Genomic DNA, 16,850 nt, shown 5'->3' with positions numbered 1-16,850 from the left:
ATTTGATTTTAGTCTATCTACACAGTGCAGTCCATAAGTATTTGATTTTACTCTATCTACACAGTGCAGTCCATAAGTATTTGATTTTACTCTATCTACACAGTGCAGTCCATAAGTATTTGGACATTGGCACATTTTCTGTTGTTTTGGCTCGGTACTCCAGGACACTATTATTAAACAATGTCAGCTCATGACTGACATTGAGACTATTTACGTTCATATCAGGTTCATGTCATCACCCTCTTAACACGTTCACTGCCAATGACGAGTTGACTCGTCAAAAAAAATCCAACGGTTGACTGCCAATGACGAGTTGACTCGTCTTTTTTGACGGGTGGGACGTGCATCTAACCCTTTTACATCTCCTATATAAATATGGGAGCCACCAAACGTGTACAACCCATTCCACCGACCCACTAAGTGGCGACAGTGCTCTCCAGACTAGAGCGAGCCAAGCAAAAAGCAGCATGAGGAAGCCATTCTCATGAAAATGGATTGGCGAAAACGCTTTCGCTTTCGTGCTGGGAGCTGGCGGTGGGGGATTGCAAATTTGCATAATAGATTATGGGTGCAACACACTTTGAAACACCTTTGAAACACCAGCAGAAAGCCCAGAATCGCAAGCAGCTTCATTCCAGCTGAGCTCACAACCGAAAACGAACGAGCCTCATTCTCATACTGTAGGCGAAACCGCTTTCGCGCTGGTGCACACGGGCGCACAACGGTGGGGGGTTCCAAAAATAGACTGGGTGCAAAACACACTTTGAAACACGCAGCATAAAGCCTAGAATCGCACAAAGCTTCATCAAAGCTCAACCGAAAACCCAAGAAACGAGCAGCCCCATCCAGACTCGCCGACGAGTGGGCCGCCAGGGAGGGAGGCTGCTCAAACTCGCAGCAGCAGCAGCAGAAACTCGCTTGTGAGAAAAAACGCTGCTGAAAGCCACCAGAGACACGCCCACGGAGGGAGGAGTTTGAAGGAGAGGGGGTTCAGAACTATATTGTTTAGATGTCTGATGTCTCACTGATGCCAAAAATAAATGGTTAAAGTGACTGTTCTGCCTGTTTGATTGAATTTCACAAAACTGCGATTATCTCAGCTTTCAGTCTCAGACGCTGAAACCATGCTGTACTCAACGGCTAATATCTACATAACTACTAACTCTACAAACTAACTCTTTTAGACAGAGAAAGCACACATTCTATTAGAACTTTTGAGATATTTTGTGTTCACAAAGTCCAAGCAGAAAATAATCCTCGGCTCTTGTAAGATGAGCCAGAATCCTCAAAAAAACCCTTTGGCAGAAGCTACCTACAGTAAAAAAAAAAACGGCTGGCAGTGAATGTGTTAAAATAATGACCGAAGTCACTTTTTCAAGTTTTTCAGAAAACATAAAAAACTGAACCAAATACAGAATATATGATATTTATTAATCATTCCACAATTTTTTTATGACAATAGATGACTACTGACATACAAATGACACTGTCAATTATGTAACATAAAACAATTAGATGACTGATTAGATGACTTAATTTACGAACATGCCATTGTGACTTAGGCAAACAAAAAACTGACTTAGGCCTGACTTACAGTTGCATTTTATGTCAAGCGCGTGACTTAGGCCATTTTATTTTTCCCTAAGTCACATTGTCTTGACTTAGGCACAAATAAAACGGTCTAAGTCACACGCTTGACATAGGCCATTGCACTACCAGGTAGGAACAGCATGATCTTTTCAAATAAGGACTTAGGCCATTTTACCAGAGGTGGCCAGCATCATGAAGATATGATTTAGGCAAAAATATCATTTTCCTCAAAAAGTTACTTAGGCTATTATTTTAAGAGGGTGACGATGTGTAGGAAGTGATTAAAGCCCTTTGTATAAATAATGCCCACTTTTAAAGGAGCAAAAGTAATTAACACAAAGTTAACTATAGTTATCATGTAATTGTAATATTTGGTTGCATATGTTTTCCGATCAATTACTGGTTGAAGTCTGAAACCCACACACTTCAGATGATAATCATGTGCTGCACTTTTTATTGATTTATCAAAAGCGTTTGATTCAGTGGATCATGGTCTTCTCCTTCAAAGACTCAAACAGATTAGTTTTAGTGTCCCTGTGCTGAATTGGTTTCTAAACTATTTGACTGGGAGAACTCAATGTGTGTCTGTAGACAATTATAACTCTGCTCCCTCAATAGTAAAGACAGGGGTCCCTCAAGGATCCATTTTGGCTCCAATTTTATTTTCTATTTTTATTAATGATCTTGGTGTTGGTTTAAATCCAGCAAAGGTGCACCTTTACGCGGACGACACTATCGTTTACACCCTGGCACCATCTCTAAAAGTGGCAATGGACTCCTTACAGACTGCCTTTAATTCACTGCAGTTGTCTCTTGTTAATTTAAAATTGGTTTTAAACGCTAAAAAGACCAAATTTATGGTTTTTACACGTTCCCGTTCATCTCCTATTGACTGTATGGTTCTAACACTAGATGGCGCTCAACTAGAGAGGGTTAGTTCTTATAAATATCTTGGGATATGGCTTGATGACAAGCTGACTTTTGGTGTCCACTTTGATAGCCTCTTAAAAAAAAAAAACTTAGACCAAAGTTAGGTTTTTATTTTGGTTTAAAAAAATGTTTTCCTTTTACTGCCAGAAAGAGGTTGGTTCAAAGTACCTTTCTGTCAGTATTAAACTATGGTGATGTCATCTATATGCATGCTGCTTCTGCTCTTCTGAACAAACTGGATGTAGTCTATCATGGTGCCCTGCGCGGTTTGAAACTGATGCAAGTTTCCGCACACATCATTGTCAATTATATGAAATGGTTCAATGGACTTCTCTGAGTCTAAGGAGAAAAACCCATATGTTAATTTTTCTTTTAAAAGCTTTATTAGGTAAGTTACCGCTGTATATTTCTAGTTTATTGACATATCGCCACAGCCGATTTAACACTCGGTCATCAGAGAAAATTATTCTCTTGGCCCCCAAAACCCGAACAGAGCTAGGTAAATCGTCCTTCTCCTTTCATGCACCATATGCCTGGAACGAGTTACAAGGTGTTTTAAACATTAAATCTTTACCCCCTCTGGACATGTTTAAAAACACTCTAAAATCTGTTCTTATAGAACAATGTCATTGCATGTGAAATGTGCGATTGTCAAGTTTATTTTTAGCCCTTCTTTTTAGCCTTTAATCCTTGTAGTTTGTGTTTGCTTGTTGCGTTTCCTTGTGTATTCTGTGATGTTATTTGTCCCTGTTTGTATTTTTTATATGAAACCTTTTATTTTTGCTGTCCATCTTGACCAGGGATCTCAATGGGACCTTCCTGGTTAAATAAAGGATAAATAAATTTCCTCCCATCTCTTGGTTATTATATGAATGCTTACATTGTTGCTTGCTACTGATTGGTTTTATTTTATTTGTAGACATCATGCTGTCAACGTTACATATTTCTGTGCTGTTTCTGTCATTTTATAATTTTCTCTTTTTACTATAGGTCTCTGAAATACAGTCACACTGCAATAGGGTGATGAATCCCCTACTGTTGCTGGTTATCCAACATTAGATGGGCATGAATTCATCTAGCTCAGTTGCATTGAGCTAGAGTTCCTCTTTTCTGCTCCCTTCGACCTCAGATCCGTGCCCCAGATACTCTCTGACCTCTCTGCTGGAGGGGTACCACTGTGCGGGTACCACCCAACAGAACGAGTCTCCTATGGAAACCTAGGTGACACAGTGCCTCCATTTGGATTAGCTTTCTCCTCTGGTAACTATACATCACATGATAGATCATATAGTATCAGGCCACGGGGTTGTTATGTCTGACTGACTGACTCCCTCTCCTCTGTCTGTAGCAAAGGGCCTTCAGAATGTCCTTTCATGGGCCAAAGAAGAGGGAGTGGCAAGGCTCTACAAAACACAGAGAACCGTGGAAACCCTGTTCTTAAAGGTGAGTGTTGTGACTCGCCTTGTTATTTGCAGCTGGTCTGTCCTCCATCAAGTTGTAAGTGGCTAATGGTGTGAACACTGGCCTGGCCTGGGTACCATGGGAGGCCAGGCCAGCTTGGTGATTAGGCCTACAATATTTGATAATTTTTTGTGTTTTATCTGATTTCTATTATATTCTTCTTTTTAATGTTTTGTGTTTCTTTGTATTCCCTCATACATACATTTCCTCATATTTTTATTTTTTTACACGGATCTGCTTGCAGATAGATGCTGGCTGGTGCTGCTGCGACTGTTCCCAGCTTGAAGTGGGCGCCCATACTGTCTTATGTTAAAATAGTCGCAAAATACCTAACCAAAAACAAAATAAATAAATGAATGTCTTCCTTTAATGTTGATACAAAGGATCACTGGGTCGGAATGTTGAAACACGCATTTCAAAACTCAATATTTGCAAAGATTGCTGTCTCCTCTTTCTCAAACTGGAAACCAGGAACCCAGTACAGCGCGAATTGCGATACAAGTTTTTTCTGAAATGTTGCCACAAACGAATTCCAAACATCCAGAGCATCCACAGTCGTTTGTATCAACATTAAAGGGATAGTTCAGTTTGTTTGAAGTGGGGTCCTATCAGCTAGTCAGATACACTAACTTAATTAGGTACAGTGGTCTTGAAGCGGGGCGCAGCGTCTAACGAGATCCGGCACCCAGAGCAGCAGCCAAAGCAGCCTTTTCTCTCTCAGTACTGGGGGTCAACAACTAAAACTATAACTGTAATTTAGCCACCTAAAACAACGCCCACCTAAACAAATCGATATCCGTGTACATGCACGCTCTATTTTGACAATTTTCAGCGCTTTACTTTTCCGCAAAACAGCAGTTTCATTCGGCACTGCTTTTTCTCCCAACCGTACAACTGCCGTATTCCTCCGCTAAAAGCCAGGTCAGAGCCGCAGCACTGGATTACTCCGCAGTTATTTGGGGGTAGGCTATTTTATTTCTCCCGGTTTGAAGACACAACAAATAGAATACACGGACGAAAATATGAGTGATTTTGATAGCGAGGATGATATGCCATTCACCTTGGTGACAAGAGGATACAATTATGAACCAGAGAGAATACAGAAGAGGAACTTTTGCAGAGAGTGAACAGGCAGAGAGATGCGCCTGCAGTCTAAATGCCTGGGTGCCCTGGCTGCAGACCTTATTCACCATTCCCAGGATAAATTGTGGAAAACGACCCAGACCAGAGAGGCCGTTGTTGTCTCTAAAGTAAGTCAGTGTTTTATCTCTCTTCTAAGCCTTCCTGTTTTGTAAACCGCGGCTCTGTGTTCTGTGCAGGCGTTTAGCGGAGGAATACGGCAGTTGTACGGTTGGGAGAAAAAGCAGTGCCGAATGAAACTGCTCTTTTGCGGAAAAGTAAAGCGCTGAAAATTGTCAAAATAGAGCGTGCATGTACACAGATATCGATTTGTTTAGGTGGGCGTTGTTTTAGGTGTTTTAGGTGGCTAAATTACGTTTTAGTTGTTGACCCCCCGTACTTACAGAGAAAAGGCTGGTTTGGCTGCTGCGCTGAGTGCGCGGTCTCGTTCCACAATGTGCACTCACTCCTGAACACTGTACCTAATTAAGTTAGTGTATCGAACTAGCTGATAGGACCCCACTTCAAACAAACCAAACTATCCCTTTAAACTCAGATATATAAACATTTGTTTGCAACTTTTGGCTAATTTCTGGCGGATTAATAGCGATTTCCTTCTCAGCCCTCGGTTGACGCAAAAACGAATTGGGACAGCACTATTCACGTGAACGCGCAAAATTGAGGGTTAAGGGTTAAGTGGTAGGGCCAAGGGGGGAATTGGGATTGGGGCTTGTGGCACTGAGTTGACACTCCAATAGGCCAGAATTCGTACTCAATTTGAGTTTGCACAAATCTAGGAAATTTGTACTCGCAAAATTGAGTTTGCCCGTGGTGCTTTCAGGGTCACACACGAACGTAGGAAATTTGCCCTTGCAAAATTAAGTTCACAGGTGGTGCTTTCAAGGTCGCACATGAATGTAGAAAATGTTTGTACATGTAAAAGATATGGTTACAGACGCACAAATTCTATCAGTGTTTACTAAACGTATTCCCAGATGCACGAGATATGTCTACCGATAGAAAAATGTGTTGCAGATGCACAAAACTTTCTCTCAGATGGACAAGATATTTCTACAGGTACAGTACACGTTTTATTTACAGGTGTGCAAATTCTCACTGCGTGTCAAAAGTTTACAAACAACGTTTCACAAGCTCAAAATGTTAATGACCATTATTTGAGCCCGGCCTAACCCCTACCAGGTGAACTCCTCTGCCCGCCCAACCCCCCCCCCCCCCCCCCCTAGCCTACTCAAACCATTTTACCTTCCATGTGCTTGGTGGTTATTTCCATCCACTGGTCTGTTGCTGTTGTCCGCTTGATATGATCGTACAATCCTTCGTCGCCCAATTTCCAGCGCTTGAGCTCTTCACAGAAGCGTTGTAATTTGTTAGAGCTTGAGCTATGGTTCGAGTCTTCTCCATGAGAGGCCATCTCTGAGGAGACAGGGAGTGAAAAATGAATTAATATCAGGCTGTACTCAGAATCACTTTTATTTCCACAATATGCAAGATTACATATGAGGAATTTGTCTTAGTGTCGGTATGTGTGATGGGGCCAGTTTTTGCATAATTTACTTTATCTGTTCAGATTGTTTGTTCGTACTTTGTATGCCATGTTGTGTCTGACTGCGCCTGAAGGCCACACTACATGTGGCTGTAATCCGGACAATTACCCTCACCTGTGCAGACAGCACTGGTGAGGGTATATAAACAGCATGAGCCACAGACAATTGGAGACTAGAGGAGAATGGAGATGACAGACTAAAGCTTGGTAAACACAAATATTTTCTAAATCTTAACTGATTTTTTTTATCTGTGAGAGACCCCACACTTGAAGATAAAAAAATCATGGATTGAACAGTTTTGATCGTATTGCGTGTGGTGTACTCCGATAATCCCAATACAGCACACCACATACATAAAGATCTGTCCTACCGTCTAGACTCTAGATACATAGATAGATAGATACTTTATTGATCCCCTTGGGATCAATAAACGTTACTGCGCGAGCTGGAGGTGAGTTGTTCTCAAATGGCTAATGTTATTAGCCTATTAACGCAATAAACGTAAAATGGTCGTGGCCGACGATCGTAAATATTCAACAGGTCTAATATTTACGATCATCGGCCCGACCATTTTCTGAGCAGATCGTCGGGAGAAATTGACTCTTAACACACCCCACACCACAGGATCATCTTTAGAGCCATCAGATTATCTGCCGTTTGCTGTCCTTGGTCGGAAGGTGGGAAATCAGGCCAAAATCAGCCAGATTATCTTTATGTGTATACCGGGCATAACAGCAGGAGTCCAGAGGAGGAGCGGAAAATTCTCCTGAAATGAAGATTGATTGACAGCTGCCATGTTGTGATATGATTGGTTGAAATGGGGTAGAAATTTGATGGTACTATGTGACGTCAGCAAACTGTAGATTACTGTTATGAATGAAATCTTGAAAAATTAACTTTTGATGTAAAAAAGTGTGAAAAACTAAATACATTTAATTTTTTTGATTTTCTTTTGCATATATTATTAAATTGAATGAATACCCAGGTATTTGAACTAAAATAAAAATAAAATCACTTTTGGATTCAGCTCGTCTAACTCATTGAGTGCCAGCCACTTTTGGAGAACGGACGCTCCCAGTGCCAGAGTTTCAGAGCGTTTTCAGTGATTTCTCGAGGCCCACAGAATATTGTGTGATATTACTATGTAAACACCGAACACGCAAAAAGAACAAGGAGACTCTATTGTATCATCAGAAAAAAAAAGTTTATTGATACCATTTTCCGTTCTTTAGTTATGAGCCGGAGAAGATAGGTTGTTTTCAGGGTTTTCAGGCGTTTCAAATTATAAGCTGAGATATTCAGCCTTTTGTGAAATGAAGCATTTCAAGCACATTCCCTGACTCTAGCTAATATTTTCTGATGTAGTGACGTGGTGTAGTTGTGTGTGGTGCCCTGCGTGCCCCACCCCCCTCTCCCCCCCCTCAGCTGCAAACTCCTCCCCACACTAAAACACAGCCTCACGCACCCAGCGTCTATTTTCGGAGTGCTCCGTTTTTGTGCGCCGGCTCCCAGCGCGACACGGAAAAGCCACACTGGACTGCAGAGAATGGTTTGGCTTTTCAGTGTCGGCTGCTGCTTTTCTAGTGGCTAATCGTGTGGAGAAACTATGCAGACAGACAGACAGAGGCAGAGGGGCTCAGTTGTGGGATCGGATTGACTGCTGTTCGCAGCCACCGTCAGCTGCAGCCAGAGCAATCTATATGGCTCTGGGCTGCAGCATGAGCGGTTTCTCTTTGATCACAGGGCTTTTTCCTGCTGTTTTCCTGACTTTTCTCTAATCTGGAGAGCACTGTCGCCACCTGATGAGTCCGTAAAATAGGTTATACAGCTTCAATAGCTACAATATTTGTACAGGAGATGCAGGAGGCTTTGATCAACGTCCCACCGTCAAAAAACGCATTTGACGTCGATCGACGTCGTTGGCACTCTACGTCACTATTTACTTTGACGTCGATCGACGTCCTTGGCACTCAATGAGTTAAGAAGGTGTGGGGACTGGGAACCCTGTGTAATGCTTTAAACGTATAAAAAAAATCCCTATGTCTGGGACTGGGAGCATAGTTTAATGTGTTGTTGACAAAATGTGCTACTGTAAGTTCTTTGGATAAAAGTGTCTGCTAAATGACGTAATGTAATATGTAAATGTAATTTATTCCAAAAGTAGGAATGCACACAATTAATCGAAGATCGATTACTCGCTCGTTAAGGATTTACTCTCGATCAAAACAACAAAAAGCAACGTGCATTCTGTCAGTAGAAGGGTGTTTTCAAATCATTTTTTAATTATCCTCCAGAGGGCGCAATGATATCACTGTATTAAATACATCAAAAACAAATAGCATTGTATTTGGTTCAAGTCATGCCCTTAGTTCTAACCCAGTCTTGAAACTCTCAATAGACAATGTGACAATCAATCAAGTCCAGGAGACAAAACTCCTTGGAATTATATTAGATAATAAATTATCTTGGTCAAAACACATTGATAAACTTGTAGTTAAAATGGGTAATGGGATTTTTGTTGTTAACACGTTCACTGCCGTGGACGAGTCAACTCGTCAAGCAGAAACCAACGGTTGACTGCCGCGGACGAGTCAACTCGTCAAAAAGTGGGACGTGGATCAAAGCCCCCTACGTCTCCTATAAAAATATGGGAGCCACCGAACGTGTACAACCCATTCCACCGACCCACTAAGTGGCGACAGTGCTCTCCAGACTAGAGAAAGCCGAGCCAAAACTGCAGGGGAAAGCATGAGGAAACTATTCTCATACTGTAGAATGGTTTGGCGAAAACGCTTTCGCGCTGGCGCACAACGGTGGCGCACAACGGTGGGGGGTTCCAAAAATAGACTGGGTGCAACACACTTTGAAACACGCAGCATAAAGCCCAGAATTGCAAAAGCTTCATCAAAGCTCTCAACCGAAACCCCAAGAAACGAGCGAGCCCCATCCAGACTCGCCCGACGAGGGGCCGCCGGGCAGCAGAAACTCGCTTGTGACACACCCGCTGCAGAGCCACGGAGAGAGGAGAACACCCACGGAGGGAGGAGTTTGAAGGAGAGGGGGGTGGGGGTGCTGTTATGGAGGAAATTACTGTTCAGAACTATTGTTTAGATGTCTGACGTCTTACTGATGCCAAAAATGAATGGTTAAAGTGACTGTTCTATCGAATTTCACAAAAAGGCATTTATCTCAGCTTAAATTTTCAGACGCTGAAACCATGCTGTATTCAAGTGCTAATGCCTACATAACTACTAACTCTACAAACTAACTCTTTTAGACAGAGAAAGCACACATTCTATTAGTTCTTTTGAGATATTTTGTGTTCACAAAATCTTAGCAGAAAAGAATCCTCGGCTCTTGAAAGATGAGCCAGAATCCTCAAAAAAACCCTTTGGCAGAAGCTACCTACAGTAAAAAAAAAACGGCTGGCAGTGAATGTGTTAACACATTAAGTGCCAAGGACGTCTGTGGACGTCCTAAAAAAAAGTAACGAGGAGTGCCAAGGACGTCTGTGGACGTCCTAAAATCATAATTCATATTATTCCATAATTCTGCTGTTTAAGGTCGTACCTAGCCAGTGAGCATGAATCCCTTCAAGGGATCACACGGCGCCACCTTAAACATCGTCACAGGAGCTGCTCCACCCACCTCAGATCCTTTACTTTGTACAGGAGACAGCGGAGAAAGCCGTGATGAAAGTGGAAACCGATGCATGCTTTCTGCCAGAGCCGTATATATTGCTCTGTCTACAGCGAGAGTGGGCTCGGCTGCATCCGCGCTCACAACTGAGCTCTTATGCTTCTATCTATCTCCACACGATTTCCTAGAAAGCCAGCATCCGAAGCCGAACGGGCCAAGCCTTTTCGTTCAGTCGCGTTTGCCAGCGCGCATCATTTCCTTGATGGGCGCTGGGATCTGTCCGGGGCAAAAACGGAGTCGAGAAAGCAAACTCTGTGCGTGTGGGAGGAGCCCGCAGCTCAGAGGTGGAGGGGGGGAGAGGGGTGTGTGGCTGCACAGAAACCACACCACACGCCACCACATCAGAAAACACCAGCCAGAGTCAGTGAATGTGCTCGAAATTAGAGTGCAAAAGGTATTCATAAAAGGGACTATATCTTGGAAAGTAAAAAAAAACGACAGAAAACCCTTGAAAGTGCACTTTTTTGAGAGGCTGTAATTTCATAATGGAACTGTCTAGAAACAAAATTTCTTCTTTGGAAGAAGCAGGAGTGTTCAATGTTTCATTAAAGTCCAGCCCCGTTAATATAGCCATAATAGAAAAAATTCTATAGCTGTTTTCAACTGAATGGAAGTGAATCTGGCACAGGCTCCAGACAATTTTACTGAAGCGCTGTGGCACTCAATGTGTTAAGATACTTGTACTATCTGTTGTTGTTCATTTTTTTTCTTTGTGCAAATAAACAATAAACAATAAACTATAGCCCTTTTCAGACAAGTCATAAGAAAGGAGGAGATACTGCCGTATGTAAATACTGTGAATCGGTGTACAGCTACAACACGACGACATCAATGCTCTATCACTTGAACAGTGTTCATTCGGATAAATTAGCTGGCTCCTCTTCCTCAAACCTGGAGCAACCCACCATCAGCTCAGCTCAGCGAAGAAGAGTTGCGACCCACGGCGAGCAGAATGAGCCGCCGCCAGCCGGGGCATGAGGAGGAGGGAGCAGGGAGGGGGGAGAATGTTCCAATACCCCGCTGCAGCTCTGCTCTGCGCTCGAGAGGAAAACGCAGAGGTGGACTACACCTTTTGACAAGAATCACGAAAAAGGGCGAAACGAAAATTAAAATGGGACTTAATGGCGGTGTATATGACAAGTTGGACAAGGGAATAACATAGAGAAATCTCCCATTGTGATTACATGAGCATGTTGAGAGCGGGGGGTTTGTCCTGACTGTTGTGCTGTGCTGCGATAACGAGTCTCGCGTCACCAGGCTCTTTTAACGATACTTAGATAGACTACATACACATACTGTACATGGGAGACAATGGAGTCAATTTCTAGTTCGCCACTGAATGACCAAATTGATATAACTTTCAACCATTTTGAGCAACGCTGTTTCCATACAGGCCACCAGCGTTGGCTAGTTGTTGATATTTATAAAGATTTTGTAGCTCTCATAACTTTGTCTTGGGATGTTTTGGGGAAACTGCGGGGAAACTGTCATGGCGTCGATTTCCGGAAAAAAAATCCTGAGCTGAGCACAGCCAAAGAGTAGGCCTATAGTGAGACAAGAGGAGACGTCATTTCTTGGTTTTTCCCATAGGTTTTTTCAAATGAAGCAGCATGCCGTTTTGTTACATATCTGGGGGGTAAGTCCCCCTTTAAGCAGAAGTGTAGTTTAATGTACAACAGGCAATCAGCCACTGCAATGAAGAATATAGCAGAATTAACCTGTTGAATATCTAAAACTAACTTCAGCGTGGTGCAAAACACCTCTCTTCAAATTCAGCATCTGTTGTGGTTTTCCAGACTCTGCGGACATCAAAAATTGGAGGTATGCGGTTGTCTGCAGAGAGCGTGCACGCACACCTTCTGATGATGACATTTACGTCACGCGGATGATGGCGGACTCGTGGATCCGCAAAGTATAACTAGGGCTTAAGGTGGTTAATGTCTGTAACAAAATGACTGGCACTACTCAGGTAACTGCAGGATCTTTACAACAAACAAGCGCAAATCATTGCACCCGGCGGCCATGTTTGGAAAGGAGTTCCGGCTATCTCTTTTCCTAAAAAAAAGAGCGATTCTCTGCATTTTGGATTAATATTTCATCTCGTGGTGAGTCCCCGAAGCACATGTATTTTGGCACTGTGAGATGTGTTTTTGGTGATGTTGAACAGCTGTACCATTAGCCTCCATTCTATGGTGATACTAACTAACTTGATGACTGTAGCTCACTGTAAACTGCGCAGACAGTGAGGCTAAAGGCATTGTGTATCGTGGTTATGTATGGGGGTTATGGCAAATGAGAGAAACGTTGGTGTATCCCTTTAGCTAAAATACAGAGGTTACAGCCTGTCAAAGTGTTCATTCCTCAGGCAAAAGCTTCAGGCACCAGTTATTCCGTAAAAGAACCATCAGTTATGTTAATGTCATGTACTGTACTTCACATGCTGTAGTTATGAATGCATGGATAAACATAGCAGTTAAAGTGGGACATAGGTAGAAACTTTAGTGCTTTGATTTTACTCTATCTACACAGTGCAGTCCATAAGTATTTGATTTTACTCTATCTAAACAGTGTAGTCCACAAGTATTTGATTTTAGTTATCTACACAGTGCAGTCCATAAGTATTTGATTTTACTCTATCAAGACAGTGCAGTCCATAAGTATTTGATTTTACTCTATCTACACAGTGCAGTCCATAAGTATTTGATTTTACTCTATCTACACAGTCAGTGCAGTCCATAAGTATTTGATTTGACTATCTACACAGTGCAGTCCATAAGTATTTGATTTTACTCTATCTACACAGTGCAGTCCATCATAAGTATTTGATTTTACTCTATCTACACAGTGCAGTCCATAAGTATTTGATTTTAGTCTATCTACACCAGGGGTGCCCAAATTATTTCCCATGAAGGGCCAAAACTCAATCTGGGTTGAGGGCCGAGGGCCAAAAATAAACGTTGTGGAATTACATTAAAATGTATTGTGTTTTATAGAAAATTAACATTCTAAATCTAAAATAAATACTTGTCTTGCCACTCCGTCCTAAACTTTCTTTTGTCAGTGTGCCACTGCCGTGATGATGATCTGTCCATCTTGCTGAGCTGGTGTAAAGCCAGTGACTGGGGAGGGATCAAATATCAGAGCTCACCCCCCAACCAGGTGATCCAGCCAACCAATCAGGAGCAATCAATCCTCAGATAGCAATGCCTCACACCCGTGTGATAGAGTCGGGGAGAGAGAATACCAGCTGCACAAAATTAACGTTAATCGTAAGAGTCCCGACATCTCCATTCAGGCGCGGACTGCATAATCGGGCACGTCGGGCAACTGCCCGGTGGCCTGGCCTGCAAAAAAAAAAAAAAAAAATTTTTTTTTACCCCCAAATCCGTGGCAGGCCAAAAAAAAAAGAGCGCAGAAAGAGAGCAAAACAAATTTGGCCCGCGGGCTCCAAATTGGGCACCACTGATCTACACAGTGCAGTCCATATGTATTTGGACAGTGGCACATGTTCTGTTGTTTTGGCTCTGTACTCATGACTGACAGCTTTGAGTCTATTTACGTTCATATCAGGTTCATGTCATCACCCTCTTAACTCATTGAGTGCCAATGACGACAATCGTCGTCAATTCGATTACTAACGTAGAGTGCCAATGACGACGATTGTCGTCAATTGCGTTTTTTGACGGTGGGACGTGGATCAATGCCTAATACATCTCCTGTAAAATTTTGGGGCATGTTGAATGTGTATAACCTATTTTACCGACCCATTAGGTGGCGACAGTGCTCTCCAGATTAGAGAAAGTTGAGTAAAAACAGCAGAAAAAGCCGTGATGAAACCATTCTCATGAGAATGGTTTGGCTTTTCGCTGTCGCGCTGGGAGCCAGCGCACAACGGTGGGGGGCTCCGAAAATAGACTCTGGGTGCAGCACACTTTGAAACGCGCTGCAGAAAGCCCAGAATCGGACGCAGCTTCATCCCAGCTCACAACCGAAACCCCAGAAACGAGCAAGCCCGATCCAGACTCCCCCGACGAGCGGCCGCCATCCGAACGTGGATCCGCAAGCAGCAGAGACTCGCCTGACAAGCAGCAGAGCAAGCAGAGCCACCAGATACACACCCACGGAGGAGGAGTTTGCAGTAGAGGGGGGTGGGGGTGCTGTTATATTGAAGGAAATTACTGTTCAGATCTTTCAGGTCAGAAAATAGTAGCTTCAGAGTCAGTGATTTGCTTAAAATGCTTCATTTCACAAAAGGCTCAATATCTCAGCTTCTAGATGGAAACACCTGTTTTTGCTGTTTTTGACCTATCTTCTCCGGCTGATAACTAAAGAACGGAAAATGATATCAATAAACTTTTTTTTGCTGCTGATACAATAGAGTTTCATCGTTCTTTGTGCGTGTTCGGTGTTTACATAGTAATATCACACAATATTCTGTCGGCCTCGAGAAATCACTGAAAACGCTCTGAAACTCTGGCACTGGGAGCGTCCGTTCTCCAAAAGTGGCTGGCACTCAATGAGTTAAAATAATGACCGAAGTCACTTTTTCAAGTTTTTCAGAAAACATAAAAAACTGAACCAAATACAGAATATATGATATTTATTAATCATTCCACCATTTTTTTTTATGACAATAGATGACTACTGACATACAAATGACACTGTCAATTATGTAACATAAAACGATTAGATGACTGATTAGATGACTTGGGCCAATTTACGAACATGCCATTGTGACTTAGGCAAATAAAAAACTGACTTAGGCCTGACTTACAGTTGCATTTTATGTCAAGCGTGTGACTTAGGCCATTTTATTTTTCCCTAAGTCACATTGTCTTGACTTAGGCAAAAATAAAACGGTCTAAGTCACACGCTTGACATAGGCCAGGGGTGCCCAACCTTTTTTGACCGAAGATCTACTTTTCAAGTAGCCAGCCTCCCGAGATCTACCAGTCCAGTTTCAACATCGCAAACGCACACACATCGTTTCCAGCCTGCAGTAACTAACCTCACAACACTTTCTCGTTGTCCCACAACCACTTGACATTAGGGCTGTGAATCTTCATTGGCCTCACGATTCGATTCGATTACAATTCAGAGGGCTACGATTAAATTCGATTATCGATGCATCTCGATGCATCTTAAATCGATGCATCACTTTTTTTCCCCAATACATGATTTATTTTTTCTCACTTTCTTTTTTCTCACTGTGTGGCTACTTTTAAAATAAAAGTGCATTTGGAATTGCATTGTATTATGATCCATAATTAAAATAAACAACTGCATGTACTTCCATTATATTTTATTTGATTATTATTATTATTATTATTATTATTTTTATTTTATTTTTATTTTTTTATCAATTTTTGATGCGATCGACCTGGGGTCAGTCCGCGGTCGACCAGTAGACCGTGATCGACTGGTTGGGCACCACTGACATAGGCCATTGCACTACCAGGTAGGAACAGCATGATCTTTTCAAATAAGGACTTAGGCCATTTTACCAGACGTGGCCAGCATCATGAAGAGCTGATTTAGGCAAAAATATCATTTTCCTCAAAAAGTTACTTAGGCCATTATTTTAAGAGGGTGACGATGTGTAGGAAGTAATTAAAGCCCTTTGTATATTCTGGCCCCTATTCTCCCACAGGCCTTCGGCGCTAAAACGGGCCTTAAACGCAAAAAAACGTGCCTTGCGCCTGTCTCGGGAAGATATCAACATGTAGTCCATGGGCCAAACCCCAAAATTTCACATATCGGTACCACTCAAGTGGGCAAATTCTAAGCATGATTTTTGAACAGTTATATATCCATAGATGATATTTTAGTATGATAGCCTTTGCAGAATAGTAGCTTTGTCACAGTTATCAGCTCATGAAGTTAGCCAGCCCTTACAATAAATTGGATTCTAGGTGCTGATGCATACCCTATCTATGCAGATTTTCAGGACCTTTACTCAAGTTCTATGAGAACATGTTTGACTACATTTTAAAGGGTAGCTTCTTAGCTTTCATTTAAGCTCAGTTATGAGTATGTCTGACAAATAAAGAGGTCACATGGGCTCTTCAAAGTGTCAGTGACATTCATTTTTCCACAATTTTCGCCTAAACTATACTCTTTATTTCAGCACTGTGGCAACTAGGAACATCATAGACACAAACAACAAACACTGGAATACTCACAGGACTATAAGGATTCAGAAAAGGTATAATGTGCCCATACTATCCCATCGTGAGGGGTGAATGTGGCCATTAAGGTAGAAGAATGACTTCTCAAGGGAAATGAGCCAGAGCCCTAAATTTAACATATCGGTACCAGCCAGGTGGGAAAATTTTACTTGTGATTTTTTTAATTCATATACATCCCTAGATTATGTTTTTATGTGATAGACATGACTGGTAGCTTATTAGTGCTTATCCCCTCTTAAATTATGGACTGCTGTCGTTCAAAACCAGGAAAGTGCCCTCCCTGGAAATCATCTTTCTT

At 42.2% G+C, this 16,850-nt stretch overlaps 1 protein-coding gene across 6 annotated transcripts in view; it reads right to left on the bottom strand.

Moving 5' to 3' along the window:
- Positions 1–16,850, bottom strand: part of LOC310785517 (patr class I histocompatibility antigen, alpha chain E-like) — a 358,851-nt gene that overhangs the window by 27,832 nt on the left and 314,169 nt on the right. For all 6 annotated transcript variants that reach the window (XM_083646612.1, XM_083646611.1, XM_083646615.1 and 3 more), the window contains one exon: positions 6,364–6,534. In XM_083646612.1, the coding sequence (XP_083502738.1) occupies positions 6,364–6,534 (171 nt within the window). The remainder of the gene's footprint in view (positions 1–6,363; positions 6,535–16,850) is intronic.

The sequence above is a fragment of the Poromitra crassiceps genome (genome assembly GCF_964638095.1).
Source record: "Poromitra crassiceps genome assembly, chromosome: 11".
Taxonomy (NCBI): Eukaryota; Metazoa; Chordata; class Actinopteri; order Beryciformes; family Melamphaidae; genus Poromitra; species Poromitra crassiceps.
The sequence above is the reverse complement of the archived record's forward strand: the minus strand, read 5'-3'. Positions and strand labels throughout refer to the sequence as shown.